Source organism: Pelodiscus sinensis, chromosome 1 (assembly GCF_049634645.1).
Source record: "Pelodiscus sinensis isolate JC-2024 chromosome 1, ASM4963464v1, whole genome shotgun sequence".
Classification (NCBI taxonomy): Eukaryota; Metazoa; Chordata; order Testudines; family Trionychidae; genus Pelodiscus; species Pelodiscus sinensis.
Genome location: NC_134711.1, coordinates 64,477,371 through 64,495,437, shown reverse-complemented (window position 1 = coordinate 64,495,437; position 18,067 = coordinate 64,477,371). Strand labels below are relative to the sequence as shown.

Genomic DNA, 18,067 nt, shown 5'->3' with positions numbered 1-18,067 from the left:
TTGTTAGCCACTAAAGAACCAAGCCTCCAAGAACTTTTCTAATTCTTTTTTTTTTTTTTTTAAACACAGTTTTACCTTTGGCCTTCACAACATCCTCTGGCACTGAGTTACAGAGGCAGACTAGACACTGTGTGAAGAGGAACTTCCTTTTGTTTGTTTTAAACCTGTTTCCCATTAATTTCATTGGGTAACCCCCTGGGTCTTGTGTTACGTGAAGGAGTAAAAAACATCTCCTTATTCACTTTCTCCACACCATTAATTTTAATAACTTGGCACTTAACGTAGCACTTTTTGTCTCCAGCGTGCTTTAAAAAGCAACATAAAACCCATATGAGGCAGGTGCATTTTATTACAAATAGAGATTACAGAAAGGAATCAGTTCCAGAGTGTTATAATTCAGGAGCTCCAGGCTTCCAGTTCTGTGTGCAAACTATGCCTCTATTTTTAGGGGTTAAAATAGCTTTTCTAGTTTTTTTGAAGTGAACTAGAAAGCAAAATTTTAGATTTACCATGTGATTACTACAGTGAATTGTTACTCTATTATATTACCAAATTGGCCAAAATATTTTGAACATACAGCTCTACTGCTGCTAATAGCTGTAATACATCTCCTCCATTCATGTAATAGAGATAAAACAGTAGATCTTCTCCATATCGGCCAAGTTTTATTGCAGCCAGCTGCAAAAGATAAAAAAATTAAGATTAAAAACAAACACAAATAAAAAAAAGTCAGCTAAATGCCACTTAAATGTGAATAGAAAATAGTCAGAAACTGTTATCCTCATATTAAGTATGTTGCAAATTTTATACTAGATATTCAGCAGTGTAATATATTAATCAAAAGCTCACTTTTTCCCCACTTAAATTAAGCTTTCCAATTTTCCAGTTAGATAAACAGCAGGATAGTTACTATAACCTGAAGGGGGAGAGGGGAGGAGGAGGAGGAAGGTGTTTTTTTTTGGGTACTTTTTGATCTCCTCAACTTTACTTTTAAAATAGTTCATTTACAATTTTCATTATACAGCTACATTAGTAGTGTGGAAGAAATCGTACTTCAGCAGTAGCTTACAACGTAAATCTTAATTCTTAAAACATTATTGAATGATCAACAAACAATATGTAGGATTTTTTAAAAAATATAATCAAGATTAAAATTCCTACTTCCATAGGCAAAGAAAAGAAAGGAAGAACTATCATTTCTCAAGCTTCAGGTTATAAGCTGCTAAAATGGAATAAAAAAAGAAATCTCCCTGTACTGTATAGCGTTCACATATTATGGTAGGTTAATTATAAGGGTGTGATGCTTTGGTCTGAAGGATCTGACGATCACTTTCAAAGACAGGATATTGGTCTAGACCAGTGGTTCTCAACTTATTTACCATTGTGGGCCACATCCATTAAAGCCTGAACAGCCTAGGGGATGACACATGGGCCACAAGCAGTCCACAGGTTGCATGTTGAGAATCACTGGTCTAGACTGACTACTGCTTTGATTACATGGGAGTATGGTTCTATAATGATGTGTATTGGTTATTTCCCAAAGCCATTCTCACATCCCTCAAAAGCTACTGCAAACCATTTTTAGTATTCAAGAAATTAATGGAAAACAGAACTGGGATTAGATGCAGGGTTTTTATGTTTTTTAAAATTTTTTGGTCTTATGTTGGAAATAAGACTTTAGAAATATTGGATTTGATGAGGGATATCAAGCCACGCAAAATTACTTGTCAGGTTATCTTGAGAAGAATTCTATAAACCAACCAGCCTCTTCTCTACTTATTTTATTATAGGGGACAAGAAAGCATACTCACCTTATCCCTAATGTGTATGTTCGTTAAGTATTCAGATGGAACATGGAAGTCTAGATAAGGGAATCAGAATTGACCTAATTGTTAAACCATGTCATTGATTCTCATTTATAAATATTAACACAACATTAAGCACAATTTATTTTCCCTACCTATGTCTTGAGGTCGACATGGCGAAGATGCCCAAGGTGATGCGAATTTGGGGTAGAGATTTCTGGAACAGGGGGGAAAAAACCACACACACATTAAAAAGCAATGAACTTGAAAATATCCAAACCCCCAACGCTCCCCTCTTCCAAAACCATCACATTTAGTTACTTCATTAACTTTCAAAGTGAAATTCTGGCACCACTGAATTCATTGGCAATCCTCCATGTCAGTGAATTCATAAGGGCAAACTTTTCAATTGTGCTTGTAACCTAAATGCCTTTGACTTCAACCCCTTTAAGAAGCTCAAACCAACTTCTAGAATGGAGTTATTGTGTAAGAGCACTCAGGATCCTGGTAGACTAATAAATCTGAACCCAACATTAAAGAACCCAACATTAAAGGGCTTACAGCTGGCAAGCCAAGTTCCTCCCAACTGATATTGATGGTACCTTTCCCTTAAATTCTAATCTATGTCGACAAAGAACCAATTTCAGCACTTCAGGGGAACATGGAAAAACCCCATGAAAAAGATACATTTTTTGATTTAATTTAATTCTTGAGAATACATCAAGAAAAAAATGGAGCCAATAAATCACAACAGAACTTCACTAATTTGAACCATTGACTTAATCAACTGAAAACTACTCGTTTGCTAATTAGCAGGTAGAAGAACAAAAAAGGGAGGTGAATCACAACATTTACTTGTTTGACAATTGCACTTTTAATTATTTATGATAATCAGGGCTCTGTGTCTGTCATGGAGGTCACTGGTTCCATGACCTTGAACAGCTGTTCAGGTGTTCTTGGAAACAGCCGCACTGTCCACTTGAGTAGCCCCATATGCAACTGCCTTGGGGGTGGGCAGAGCAGCAACAGGTGGATGACTCTTGAGCCAACAGCACTGGTACTGCTGGAGCAGCCCCAGGGTCAGCCACACTAGTCATTGCTTATGCAGCCTTGGGCAGCTGGCTTCAGGAACTGCCTAAGCAGCAGCACATGCAATTGGCCCTAGGACCACATGAGTGGCAGTTTCAGCTGGCAAGACCAGCCACAGATTGGTAACTTATAATACTTGTGGGTCCTAGGGGTATTAGGAGCAGCAATGGGTAAAAGGCCCCCAGCAGTTACTGCTGCTGGCCCCTGCTGCCTCCCCAAAACAGTGTCTCCCAAAGCAGCACCTCCCGCCAACTCCCAGATAAGATTTAGTCAGGGGCGTATAGTATAAGTCGCTCCGGACTAATTTTCTTCTAAGCCTATCAAATGCCACACAGGAGGTCATGCTTCTATGGACAGGGAGAGATGCTCTCTTAGCCACAGAGCTGCTGTGTGTGGGGAAAGGCGAGGAGAGATGCTCTCTCCTCCACACCAGGTACTGCTGCTGCATGGAGAGAGCACTGAGAGGACTCATCTCTTTCCCCACTGCGACCCCAAGGAAGTCTGAACTAGGGATGTAAAGGGTTAACTGGTGGCCAGGCCAGGCCCCCCACCCGTGAGATTCTTGTTAACTTCAACATGTAACCAGTTAACTTTTTAAATGGTATTTTACATCCCAACTCTGCGCCCCAAACTTTCTTCCGCTGGGAATGGGTGAGGAAATACTACCCAAAGGGATTCAAGACTGAGCCATGAGTAAATCAAGTGCATCATCTTAGCAGTTTTCAGTGTCAGGGATTCTACAGAACTCAGACCAAAAAGAAAATCTTCCTTTTGTAAGCTAAACACCACACAGAATGAGGCAGTAACAAAATTTAATGCTCGCTCTTAGAGCAAGGTCTCCTGAAGCACAGAACGAAGCTTTGGCAGGGAGTTAAATTATACCTTCTTACACCAGAATGGAGAAATCTTTCCAACAGTAGTTACATCCCCAAAGTTGGAATATAAAAGCTCACTCACCCATGTAAACATGGTCTTAAATATCACAAAACCCCCTATTTCTTTAATAAACATAATGTGAATATCTTCACAAAAATATCAATGGGTAAAGACCCTTCAGGTGTGGGCAATAATTTTTGAAGGGGAGGCCGCTTTGAGAATTTCCTAAGTGGCTGTGGGCCACCCCAGAAGGGGTGAGTGCTCGCTCCTCCACTCACAGACCCTGATTGGCCTGGGGGTGGGGGAGCACATGAAATCTTTGTCCCTCACCCCCACCCTGCGAGGAAAACCCAGTGCCTAGAAAGAACTGCCAACTGTTTTGAAAAGCTTGCCCTTGCCTCTACGCACTGCATGCCCCTAGCAGTGGGAGGAGACTTATGCACTTCCCTTGCCCCCAGGTCAATCAGGGAGAGGGAGCATGCAAAGTCTCTCCCTTCCCACCCCACCTTGCCAGGAATATGCCATTAGCCTTTCTAGGCTACAAGGGCATACTGTTGACTCATATCCAGCTTCTCATCCACTGTAATCCCCAGGTCCTTTTCTGCTGAACTGCTACTTCATCAGTCAGTCCCCAGCCTGTAACAATGCTTGGGATTCTTCCATCCCAAGTGCAGGACTCTGCACTTGTCCTTATTGAACCTCATCAGATCTCTCTTGGCCTGATCCTCTAATTTGTCTATCACACTCTGGACCCTATCCCTGCCCTCCAACGATCTCTCTCTCCCTCTAGCTTAGTGTCATCTGCAAACTTGCTGAGGGTGCAATCCATCTCCTCATCTAAGTTAATGAAGATATGCACCTCTGTGTCCTTAGCTCCTCCAATTCAGCCGCTCTAGTCTCAAGAGCCTGAATGAACTCTGTCTGAGGGACATGAGTTGCTTTGGAACTGTAACAGCTTACAAAATAAACCAAAAAATGAAGTGTTGTAATTTTTACAATATTGAATTAAGAAATTCTGTGAAGAAATTAAAGTAGCTGGATATACCACTCAAAAATGTATCAGGCAATAGGCATGGTGTGGGTTTTTTGTTTTGTACTGAAATGAAACCATCTAATCTACCCATGTTGAGCAAAAGCTACCTATGTAGAACTAGAGTCTTTGTATGGAATAATTTAAAGAATGAAAATTGTAGTAACACCAAAGTTATACTTGCAACATTCTTTATATCTTCAAAAACACATTTTAAAGCAATACATAATATTGCACTAAAACTATTACATGTTTGTATGCTGTGTACATAATTGAGCTTATTGATAGTCCTGTTTTGTGTAGGGTCAGCCTCTGAACGGGTTCTAAAAAGGAAAAGCGGCAGCGAGGGACTCATCATGAGCCAGGACACAGAAGCCCCAGCTCATGCCTGGTTCCCTGCTGCTACTCTGCCTTTTAAATGTAGTAAGAGCCTGGAGGTTCTTACTGCATTTAAAAAGCAGAGTCACAGTGGTCTTGGACCTGATTCCCCCTCCCCCCCCAAACTTACAGAACAAAAGTGGTAAAAAGTCACTGACCCCTTTATAAGGTCCCAGACAACAGCACTCTGGAGTCAGCTTATAAACAGGCCAGTCAGCTTTTTACCATTTTTTCCCTACGTTTGGAGGTCAGCTTATAAATGTATGGGCTTATGTTCAAGCACATACAGTACTTGAAAATACTGAATTCCGATGTTCTTTGCTCTAAGCAGATTGTCCTAAAAATGCTACATTTAAATAACCTGTATTGGAAATATCAAACAACTCTGATATTGTGAACATCCTGGAGGTGCACCTATTCATACAGTTGAAATTAAATCAATGCTACAAATTACTGAGCTAGTACTGATAAGTTATTTCTTAGCATAGCTATTTAAAACTCGTTCTCAGTGATTAAAACAAATCCATCATACTCAAACAAGAAGTGATCTGTAAGGGCAGTTCTGAGTCTGAAGAAATTAACTATGTATACTTTTCATTTTGCAGATTCTAAATTCATTCATATTAGAAGAGTAGATACAGTGCACAAGTTGAGAATACTAATTGAATTCTGTATAAGCCTGAAAGCTTCTCTCTCATCAACAGAAGATGGTCCAATAAAAGACTACCTCACCTACCTTGCCTCTCTAATGGAAAAGAGTTACTTACCCTGTGCAGTGACAGGGGTTCTTCAAGATGTGTGTCCCCATGAGTGCTCCACTCTGGGTGCTGGTGCATCCTTGTGTTGGTGACTGGAGATTTTTCTAGCAGTGGCCTGTTGTACCCCATGTATGCATACAATAGCGTCTCCTCAGGCCCTTGGTGTCTGGTAGGCATGCGTGGGGCACAGCACCTTTGTTCCTTCTCTACCTTGGTTCTAGCCCCCAAAGAGGCTTCAAAGTAGGGGATGGGAGGTGGGTAGTTGAGCACTCATGGGGACACACATCTCAAAACCCCCGTTACTGCACAGGGTGAGTAAACTCTCTTTTCTTCTTTGAGTGATGTCCCTGAGGGTGCTCCTCTCTGGGTGACTACAGAGCAGTGTTCGTATCATGGAGGCAGGTTTGGAGCCCTAGCCCTGAAATCGTGGACAGTACCACTGTCTGACGTTCCTGAAGTGATAGCGGAGGCAAGAGCATAATATTGTGAGAAAGTGTGGTCAGAAGACCAAGTTGCAGCATTGCAAGTGTCTTCTAGTGCAACATTCAGGAAGGTTGTGGTGGAAGCCACCGCTCTGGTGGAGTGAGTTGTTAGGTACTTGTTGACTGCTTGTTGTGGACAGTGTAACTAGTGCGTGTAAGAGATCCATTTGGATATTCTTTGAGAGAAGACAACTTAATCTTCCGAGTGCTCTGGAAATCATAAAAAAAGTCTTGTTGACTTTCTCCAGGGTCTCATTCAATCGAGGTAAAAGGTGAGCACTCACTGGACATTTAAGCTGTGCAGCACTGCTTGAGACAGATCGGTGTGTAGTTTGGGAAAGAACGCAGGTAAGCGTGTGTGTTCATTGACATGGAAAAGAGTTGTGGAGTGGAGATCTATCCTAACCCTCGGAGAGAGAGTCCTTGTCTTCTGACTGAGGATACTCGGAGGAGTTCAGTGCCATGTCCCAAGGTGTAAGTGGGGAATGTGGCAGTGTTTTGGCCAATATGGAGGGAGCAGTGTGATGGCTCCCATGAGAGGACCAGGTGTCCCAGGAATGCCAAGTATGGAGGAGGTGGGTATGGCCTATGATGACCATACCAGTGAGGTGGTGGTGGATCATGAGGTTGTCTTGTCAAGTGGGACTCCCATAGAAGATGCCTGAGTAGGACTAGAATTCTGTGAGGAAAAACAGCTGCACTGTCCTATGTCAACTTCGCTAAGGGAAAAAGATAGAGCTGGTGAGCAGGGCAAATGGATTGAGAGCACCAAGGAAGCTGGTAAACCCAGTGCTGAAGAGCCGCGGGTTGTCGGTGCTGCAGAATGTCTGCAAAGATCTTTTGTTGGTACCATGGTGGTGGTCTGCATCGTGGTTGATGCCAAGGACAGGGTCAGTGTTGGACCCCCGAGGAAGAGGCATTTCAGTGCAGGGTCTCTTAGGTGCTGCATCTGGTGCTCTCTCCAGTGCCATCTTCTGTGCTGATCTATGGTCGGTGTGGTGGATGATAGTAACAAAGATTTATGTCTGGACTCAGAATGGGCCCTCTTGTGCAGCCCCACTTGTTTAGGTGATGCCGTGCTTGAGGAGCCAGGCTTGTTTCCTACACTCTCCCTGGATGAGCTTGGTGCAGAGGGCAGCGATTTAGCCAGACACACCCAGATTTTCGCTTTTGCCTTGTCAGAAGAGGTAGAGGGATGACTTATGTCCATACCTCTAGCCTTGTCCACGTCCTTGATTTTGGAGGGAGTCATCACACGATGGTTGTAATGACTTCTCATACAAGAAGGTTTTCAACCAGCTGGCGTGGTCCCATCTAGTTCTGGCTGCAATGTCTGAGCAGCCAGACATTGTGAACACTTCTGTATCATATGTGCCTCTCCTAGACACTTCATACAGGAAGAGCGGCCGTCGGATGCTGGCATGGTTTCGCGACAGGAGTCACAGTGTTTAAATCCTGGAGAGCCAGGTATTTTGAAATAAAGAATGACGAAGAAACCGGGGCGGGGGGAGGGGGAGGGAGAGGAGGAAGGGGGGTGAAAGAAAAAAAAACTTAAAAAATAAAACTAACTGGAAGGGAAATAGTAAGAACTTGGATACGAGAGAAAAACTGGGAAAATTTAATTTTTGTTGTTGTTTCAGATTGAAAGCAGGAGACTGAAGGGGTGCTCCGTTTGCTGCTGAGGACAGTAGAGAAGGAACTGAGGCACCATGCACGCACCTAATGGATACCAAAAGCATGAAGAAACACTACTAAACACACGCAGCTCAACAGGGTACTGCTGGAAAAATCTCCAGTTACTGGCACGAGGATGCACCAGCACCCAGAGTCGAGCACCTACGGCGATATGACTCAAAGAACAATAAAAGTTTTGACACATTTTTGAGACATGCATGATAGGAGTAATTCTTGGTAATAATAAATTTACATGAAGGATATATGTTAGTGACAGTCACTGAATAAGGAGTGCAAATTCCTGAATGCCACTTTTTGCTTCTTATTCCATCTTGCTTTACTTTCTCTCTCCGCCCTTAACCCAATACAGATGTTTAAAAGCTCCTTTTTGGAAGGGGGGAGGGTGTAAACATGTAACCTCTGAAATTTTCAGTGGTTACACATGTTTACAGGGAAGGGGGAGAGGCGGGTCTACAGGAACCAGTGTGTGTGGGGAGCCAGCTCCCACAGAGCCACCTGCAGCCTGCCCCCCACTGCACTGCTGCTCAGCGAACATCAGCTCTCGTCTGCTCCCACCCCATCCGTTACCTCTGATATAGTCTTATCAGTTTAACCATTTAAATTAATATACTATCACATGCTTACTTTCCAGTCCTCCTTTGTATATATAATCTGAGAAATGTGAAGTGCAAATAATTCCTTTCATCTATATATATATATATATATATACATACACACACACACACACACACACACACACACACACACACATACCATTCCAATCTAGTTTTGCTGGTTGGTTTATTGTGTATATTTATAACATTTCAACAAACACTGTATACAAAATTTTGATGAAAGAGACAATTTTTCTATTGAGAAAAATTAAATATCAAGTTCAGCAAAGTTCTTCTGTAAGTGGGAAATGATTCCAATATCTTTTAGATTAATTATGCTTAACTCTGTTTATCGGATTATGCAAAATAAAGAAAGTTTTTAGAGCGCCATATCCAAGTTTTCCAGTGTGTGTCACAAGATATGGGGCAAGATTGTAATTCTGGAAACCAGACACAATAAGAGATAGTGTGCCCCAGAGGCAAGGTAAGAAAAAGATGCAATTGTTTCCTGCTTTTTCCTTGCTCCAAATTACTCCCCACTCTACAGATGTGTTAGGCGGCAGAGCAAATGCTCTACTCATTTCCCATACGGGTAGAAAGGGAAATAGAAGCATGCTGTTCCTCTTGCACATCTGCATATAAAATCTGAGAATATGGGTAGTCTGCAGAGGTATAAAATATTTTTTAAAATCCCTTACTGCCCTGTGATATCAGGGTGGAGCGCTCATAATTATGCACATGCAGAATATAAAGCAACTAATGGACTAGAAGTTAACTTCAAAGGTAAACTGCTCTTGAGGATAACAATACAACTATGCAGCGTACTGTTTGTTATTAAATCAGTGTATGTTTAATTTACAATAAAAATGCTTCCTGTTAAATGCAGATATCCTCAAGGAAAATTATTATTTAAAAAGTAATTTATGCATGAAATTTAACAACAAATGCACTAAAGCTTCCCTGAAGAAAATTTGTAACAGGTTAAGGGAATACGAAAAGCCTTCTGGCTTACTTAAAAGCTTGAAAAAAAATCAAGATATCAATATGCCTTGAAGCACAATTCTCTTATTAATGAAACAAAATACAGGACTATGTAGCACCTTAAAGACTAACAAGATGGTTTATTAGATGATGAGCTTTCGTGGGCCAGACCCTCTTCCTCAGATCAAATAGTGGAAGAAAAGAGTCACAACCATATATACCAAAGGATACAATTAAAAAAAATGAACAAATATGAAAAGGACAAATCACACTTCAGAACAGAAGGGGGATGCATGAAATGTGATTTGTCCTTTTCATATGTGTTCTTTTTTTTTTTAATTGTATCCTTTGGTATATATGGTTGTGACTATTTTCTTCCACTATTTGATCTGAGGAAGAGGGTCTGGCCCACGAAAGCTCATCATCTAATAAACCATCTTGTTAGTCTTTAAGGTGCTACATAGTCCTGTATTTTGTTTCAGCTACAGGAGACTAACACAGCTACATTTCTATCCTTATTAATGAAGGCTTTACTTCACTATCATTCCATTTTCAAATTTAATTTGTCAAAATATTGGCAATTTTTTTATAGTCATGTGAACTACATGAGCCCAATATTATGAATAGCAGCATAATAAAAACAAAACAGTACTCAAAACAGAACTTACTCAGGAGAGTTGAGATTGAGACCTAGTGTTGTCAAGTCACTTCCTAACGCAAGATGTACCATTCCTGGGTCTGTCTCTGCTGCCCTGATGAATGTTAACAAGCCAATCATTCCAAACTGGTCCGTCACCATCCCTTGAGGAATGTTGGTAACCCGACCTGGGAAAGCACAACAAATTAATTTTTTTTCTTTCAAAGAGCAGAGGAATCAACAAGTTCATTTGAAAATATTTTCAAGAGGTTTAGCAAAGAAAAGGCTCATGCATACCATCAGGTAGCACCTGGATCCCTTTTTTCTGCTGGTTGTTGTTTTGCGTTGTTGAGCTTTTATCACCAGGGAATTTGGGTCCATCTGCACTAGAAGATGTTTTGCCTGATGTATTCAAATTCTATTAAGAAGCAAGAAGTTTGTGTACGTTAACAAAAAACAAGCCAACTTGGAAAAACTTGTTAAGCAGTCCTTTTGAAGCGCACTTGATTCAAAAGTCATCAACAGGACCATACATGTACTGAGAGACTGAAGTCTGTTCTATTATTTAGATCCCATACTACAAGATTTTAGTTCTGAAAAAAATGGGTTTGTATATAAAAAGAATTAAAAACAAAGACATGTAGTTCTCCTCACTTTTCAGGGGTTACTTAAGAACAAAATGTAAACCACAGCTCTGTTTGTCAGTTGAATTCCTTGTGTTCTAATACCAATCTGTAGGTATGATTAGTGCTGCCTTCATTTTTACAATCCCTGAAATAAGACTTGAAATTGAGAAGATCAGAATATTTAAATATTTTGTACAAACTTGGAGCAGAATATTAAACAGGAAAGATAAATGACTCCACTTCCCAATGAGTGCATGGCACAGGAGGGGCTTATGGGCCTTTCACACTTCACGTACTAGCCAACAATCTTGCCTCTACATAAAGAGACCCTCTTGGACTGCAGTAGCTGACACCTAATATAACTGGACCAATTACACAAGCCAGTCACTGACAGCTGACACACCAGGACAGAGGTGTAACTACATTTGAGAAGAAAACTGTGAAATGGTTGCTTTCTACTGCTTCTATTTTTCTGTCATTTCTATGTGTTATTTTTGCAGTATCATAGAATGCATGGTGCCATACTGATTGGATACTACTCTGAAGAGTTCAATGTCTAGATGAGACATCACAGGAGGGGGACAATAAAATAAATCAAAGACACATTTAATGGCCACTCGGTGTGTAGCAAATTCAGGAGTAAATCATCAGCACTTCAGCATGCTGCATCCTAACTGTCTAGATGGCTTTTGCTGCTGCACACGAAGTTTTCTACTTAGGGTTTTCTACATAATGCTGTTTCCAATGGTAGTACCTCAAGGTCTCAGGACATATTAGCTGCATAATACTGTGACTTTTTGACAGGACAACTTTTTATAAAATCATATAGTATCAGTTCAATTTTCATCCCTGAGTCTGCTTGTACCTCCTGTTTTGCAGCACTAGCAACTGTAGCAGCTTCCTTCAGGGAATCAAAAGCAAGAATTTGACCTATACAGATAGCAAGTGGCTGCACTCACATATCTTTCAACAGCTTCTTGGAGGCTGCAAAGGATTTAAACTCTTTCAAAAATCCAAGTGTGTAATGTGGATAAATGCTTATTTTAGCAATCGTAATGGTTAAATCTCCCATGGATCTGGTATATTATGATTAGGGTGGTCAATTTATCTGCATTAACACCTACAATTAATGCAGGGCAGGATTAATGCTTTAAAAAAATTAACACAATCACATGTTAATGCCGTGCTGCCCCTTTTCAGTGACATTCCAGTACTTCAAAGGGGCAGCACATTAGGAGCCCGGGATCAGCTGGAGTCCCCAGCTGACCGCAGGCTCTGTGCAGCGCTGCGCCTTTGAAGCACTGGAGTGGTGCTTCAAAGGGGCAACCGAACACAGAGCTGGGTATCAGCTGGAGTGCCCAGCTGATCCCCGGATCCGTGTTCTGCTGACCCTACGAAGTGCCGCTCTGGTGCCTCAAAAGGGCAGCACACCACAAAGCCCAAGGTCACCTGGGGACTCCAGCTGACCCCAGGCTTCTGCGGTGCTGCCCCTTGGAAAAGCCACCACTGCATTTCAAAGAGGCAGCTGCACCGAGCCTGGGGTCAGCTGAGGACTCCAGCTGATCCCGGGCTTCCACAGCGCTGCCCCTTTGAAATGCTGCAGCGGCGTTTCAAAGGGGCAGCACACACAATTAATCGTGCAACAGCCCTAATTACGATACTCCACTACCATGGAAAATATGGTGCTAGTACACATCAAGGATATTTCCCCTTTTGGCAGTTTCTTTGAACAGATTAATGGAAGAGAAATCCTATGAATCATCCAAATTAAATGCATTTATCACTAACCCAAAACTGGTTGCAGTACATAGTTGAGATCAACCACTGTCTCTTTCTCCACCCCTTGCTGGCCTAATGGGGGCATTTATCTGTGTCCCTTACTGTCTCACATGGTCATTCTGCAGTATGACTGCCCCTCCTGTCAGACACCATCCTTTCCATTTGTGAGAAAAATCGAATTCCAGACATCTCGTTTTCCTGGCACAACCAAAGCTTGACCTTGCTTTAAGTTAGGATAAGAGGAAGCTGCATACCAAATTTTTGTGGTCCTAGTTTTCACTGTTTAGGAGGATTTCTTGAACAGACTCACAGATGGATGGACAGACACATTTCTAAAATATAGTAAGATAACTAAAAGGATGCAGAATAGTCTTCTGGTTAAGTCAAAGTACTAGGAGTTAGAAAACTTTATTCCCAACTCTGACACAGACTTCGTGTGATATCTGGTAACATCACTTTATTCTTGTGCCATATATAAAAAATGGCGAATAACTGTATTTCCCTATCTCTCTGGTTCATTGCAAGAGCTAACTCAGTAAGTCCATAAAGAATTCTGAGAATCTCAGCGGAAGCTGCTGTACTTTGCAAAGTATTAATTATTATTATTATGAGAGAGTAACGTGACTAACTGGAAAGAGGGGGCTGAACTGGAAGTATGCCATGTATTAAAACTCAGCATGGAGAATATTAAAGCATTTATATCTTTAATCTAGAAGCAAACTTTGCAAAATGTTCTTCAACTCCAAGACAGCCAACTTGCATTGTACATATAGTGATATTTTTATCCTGAGTAGTTTGTAGAAGACCTTTTAAAATTTGTCACCTGGAAGTACAAGTGTATTTAAATTATTTTACTACCAATTTTAAACTAAGATGTTGAAACCTAGCTACTGAAGGGAATAGTAAAGCTTCAACATTTACTTACAGATTTACTGTCGTCATTACTTGATGTTGGGTCTTTGTAACTTGAGCCTGGTAATGCTGGAAAATCTTCATTGTGTATTGAGAAGTCCTGGGATTGCTCACTTGCTGGTTTTGTTACCATTCCGACTATGATTAAAATAAGAGCAAGTACAACATTAACTACTATGAAAACATATTTTCTTCTGCCACATTTATGAGCGAGTGGTACAGTGCAATAGACTTTAAAAAAACAGGAAACATGAAAAAGTGAAAGTGTGTTGGTTTACTGGAACTGTACATCACTGACTCAGTACTCTTATTTAAACAAGATGTAATAGAAAACTTTTGGACCAAATTCATAACTAGCACAACTGCACTGTTTGTACTGATGTTACACAAAGAATTAATTAGACCCACTAGTTTTACTCTTAACACTGAACAGCTTGTACAAAATCTGAATAAAATGAGAGGATTTTTAAAAAGTAAATTGATAAAAGAAAGGAAATCGTGTTTTGGTAGTACTGATTTTTTAAAACTGTAATCTGTTTTCCTTTAAATACGGAAAATATTTTCTGAAATTTGATTAGATTTTTAAATTTTAGTTAGATATGCAGGTAATTTGTAACAGAACCTCACTATGTTACACTTGCCAGTGACTTAACCAGAGGGAAAACTGCAAGTCTACAGATATCAGCTAGCCTTGATACTCTAACCCTAATTTCAGAAATGTAGGTAATTCATACTGGAAGACTGGATCCAACAAGTGAAGAGCAGCATTATGTACTGTACTAATAAAAGGAAGACCTCAGAGGTCAACCTCTTGCTCAGACATTCAGAAATAATATAGTAATGTAGCTGCAAATTACTCCTCAGACCTCTCATGCAGGGTAAATGCAGATAGAAGGAAACCTAGATTTCATCTTTCAGAGTGGTTCTGGATAGCTGTAGATGAATTAAAGCATACCAATAGATGACATTTGACATTTTCCAGTGTTCTAAGGTCAAAAAGAAATCAAAGCTCCTTTTATTTTTAATTTAGAAAATAGACTGACTGAATCCTGTTTCTTCTGAGTATATGGATTCAGGCATTTATAGAAGAAAATAAGATACTTTGGCAAGAAGCTGATTGATATACCTAAGCTTCAGGGGGAAGCCGAGTTAGTCTGTTTTGATATACTTAAGATAAGAGCTCCCCCTCTCCCCCCCCAGAAATTTGGAGAATGAACTACAGAATTTAAGACCCTCTTTCTTGTAGAACCCGGTGATAATTTATATAACAGCAAATGTTACATCCAAGTAAGAGAGAGTATAAATATATATTAAAGAACAAGAAAAATTTGCACTTTGTGGCTAGGCTACCCTGCTGACTTATACCAGAAATCACACGAGAAAAAATATTTTTAACCATTCCACAAGATTAGTAGTGTCTCTTTACTATGTAACCTCTTCCCCCACAAGTGCTGTGTTCACTATTTAAAAAAAAAAAAAAATCAATAGGTAGCATACTATAGGAAGAAACTAGTATCTTTGGGTATGTCTACACTACCACCCTAGTTCGAACTAGGGTGGTTAATGTAGGCAACCAAAGTTGCAAATGAAGCCCGGGATTTAAATATCCCAGGCTTCATTTGCATCTTGCCGGGCGCCGCCATTTTTAAAGCCCCGGTAGTTCGGACTCCGTGCCCGCGGCTACACGCGGCACGGAGTAGGTAGTTCGAATTAGGCTTACACCTCGTAACGGTAGTTCGAATTAGAAAGTCTGTTACGAGGTGTAAGCCTAATTCGAACTACCTACTCCGTGCCGCGTGAAGCCGCGGGCACGGAGTCCAAACTACCGGGGCTTTAAAAATGGCGGCGCCCGGCAAGATGCAAATGAAGCCTGGGATATTTAAATCCCGGGCTTCATTTGCAACTTCGGTTGCCTACATTAACCACCCTAGCTCGAACTAGGGTGGTAGTGTAGACATACTCTTTGATAGTATGTCGTCACAGCTCTTAGTAATGCTGACATTTTAATGTTAATAACTGTACCAGTCAAATTTCATTTCTAAAATAAACTATTTAGGACCATGGCATCCGATCATTTCTGAAGCAGTAGCCGCTATAGTGGCTACTGCTGTAGCAAACTAGCCACACTCAAATGGCCAAACAGTCACACTGTTAAAACCAAATAGCCACACTCAACCGGCCAAATAGCCTCATGTGGCTAGTGTGTTAGACACCACGGATTAAGGAGATACATTGATATAATTTGACCAACAGGCAATCAAAGTATCAGAAAACAAAAAAATTAAAGCAATTAAAGTATGCAGAACCCGACTGGAAAAAAATTGCAAAGTTTTCAATCAAAGATCAATTTAAAGAGCTGAGTAGTAACAACTTGCAATAAGTTTGAAGTAAACTTCCAACTGCAGAGATGTTGGATAATGTTTTCAAAAGCATCAAGATGATAAGGTTGTAAGTGTCTCAGTCACTTCTGAAAATATAACTTAGGAGTCTTATCGACTGTCAGTGGGTCCTAGGCACTTTAGAAATTGTTACCCACTGTTTCCTGAGATCATATTACAAACGGCCATAGGTGAATCAGGAAAGCAAACATTTATTTTATTAAACAAAAGTTTTCAGAAATATATTCTTACCATAGGGAGCCCGTCCAGCTAATGGGTTTATTAATGGAGTTGGGTTGCCACTTCCTTCCCTTCGATTTCTGTCTGCTAATGCTGGAAAATCTGAAAGGTCCAGTCCAGTCACATTTTCACTTCCATCTAAAATAAAAAGCAGTCTTTTTTTTATCCCCTTGAAATTTTAACTAAGGGACTACAATACATGAAATAAAGCTTTTCCATATAAAACAATAAAAGGATCAGAAATATTTTTCTTTTCACAAACATGTAAATTCAAACTGATTTTATTAATGTTCAACATACACCACTTCTGTGGCATCAAGATGCAATTTATATGGTTTACAGTGCTAGCAACAGGTGATATGCTGAAGAAATAAAATCTCACCACTAAAGTAGGAGAATACTAGCTTTTCTTATGTTTCAATCAGTATTCTATATAAATTAAAAAACAAGGCCTAGATGGCAAGGATAGCTAATAAGAGAATTTTTTATTTTAAAAATAGCAACTCAGTAATATCTGCCAGGAGCCTGGTAACTTCTGAATGTGACGACATATCTGCAAATTTACAGGACTGAATTTAACAGTGGTTCCATAGTAGGAAAAAGAGACCAAGCCAACAATAGAGAGCTACTAGCAAAAAAGGGCTTGGCCAGTAGTGGTGGCAAAACTGCAGGAGTCCTTTAATCCTCAATAACTCACAACAAGGCAGAAAAACAAAGCAAATGGAGAAGACATATAGGGAAATCGGGAGTTATGCAAGAATTCTGATTTGTAATTGGTATCAGAATATACACAAAATGTTGAATTACAGGTCTATAATGCCATCACATCATTCTAGTGACTACACAAACTACTTGAGCATTACCCTTTTACTTTATGACATCATCAGTACTTTTAAGATGTAGTTATAACCATGTATTTATATACAGAAAGCTTAGTATTGCTATACAAACCAAAAGTAAATCACTTTTCTGGATTAATTTATACACAGTCTTCTCAATACAAATAAATACACTGGGATTCCTAGAAATAGTCACAAAGCGAACTACTGATTTGAAAGGATCATTTTTATATCTTCCTAAGAGGAGTTAGAAATAAGGGAAGATTTCTAAAAAACAATTGTTTGTTATAGTAACTTCCATCCATCCAGATGAACATTTAACAGGATCATCCCTTTCTTATCCCCAGATTTTTTAACTATTTTTGACTTTGAAACTGAATAGCTGTTATGAATTTGTGTATAAAAACTTAAAAAAAAAAATCAGGAAAAATCCATGCAAAACAAACTATTTTCAGTGTAACTGAAGTTTTTCTACTTTGCCTTAAGTAATACAAATATCAATTCCCAGTATTTCAGAAGTATTATTTTTATGCCATGTTACTGCTAAACAGGTTTTATATTTTCCCTATGATCTTAAAAACCGAATTACACACTTGCCACAAAGATAATGTGCATATTCTTCAGTAATGTGAACAATTCTGTACAAAGTTATAAATAATTACAAAAATTCACAATTTGAGATAAAAATATTTGTAACAATTTTGGGTTTTAACTAGCTAACAAATACCTACCTTCTACTGTACTTCATGCTCTACCTATTTAAAGGAAACTCACCTGTTCCATTAAAAATGTTACTTGATAAGGAATTATTCATTCCAAATGCCTGATTCCTGTTCATTCCAAATCCAGACATACTGTGCCAAACAAACAAAAAAAATAAACACTTTCTAACTTCAACTGAGTGGGAGAAGACAGGGTAAGAAATGAAAATGAAGACACTTGATTAACACCTCACTTGAATTACTACCA

The 18,067-nt window shown here is 39.8% G+C and overlaps 1 protein-coding gene across 6 annotated transcripts in view; it reads right to left on the bottom strand.

Annotated features, from left to right (window-relative positions):
- Positions 1-18,067, bottom strand: part of CNOT2 (CCR4-NOT transcription complex subunit 2) — a 132,793-nt gene that overhangs the window by 7,227 nt on the left and 107,499 nt on the right. For all 6 annotated transcript variants that reach the window (XM_075931731.1, XM_075931743.1, XM_075931736.1 and 3 more), the window contains 8 exons: positions 17,873-17,952; positions 16,272-16,397; positions 13,655-13,779; positions 10,622-10,742; positions 10,356-10,512; positions 1,961-2,022; positions 1,812-1,861; positions 578-678 (listed from right to left, as the gene is read on the bottom strand). In XM_075931731.1, coding sequence (XP_075787846.1) covers positions 578-678; positions 1,812-1,861; positions 1,961-2,022; positions 10,356-10,512; positions 10,622-10,742; positions 13,655-13,779; positions 16,272-16,397; positions 17,873-17,952 — 822 coding nt within the window. The remainder of the gene's footprint in view (positions 1-577; positions 679-1,811; positions 1,862-1,960; positions 2,023-10,355; positions 10,513-10,621; positions 10,743-13,654; positions 13,780-16,271; positions 16,398-17,872; positions 17,953-18,067) is intronic.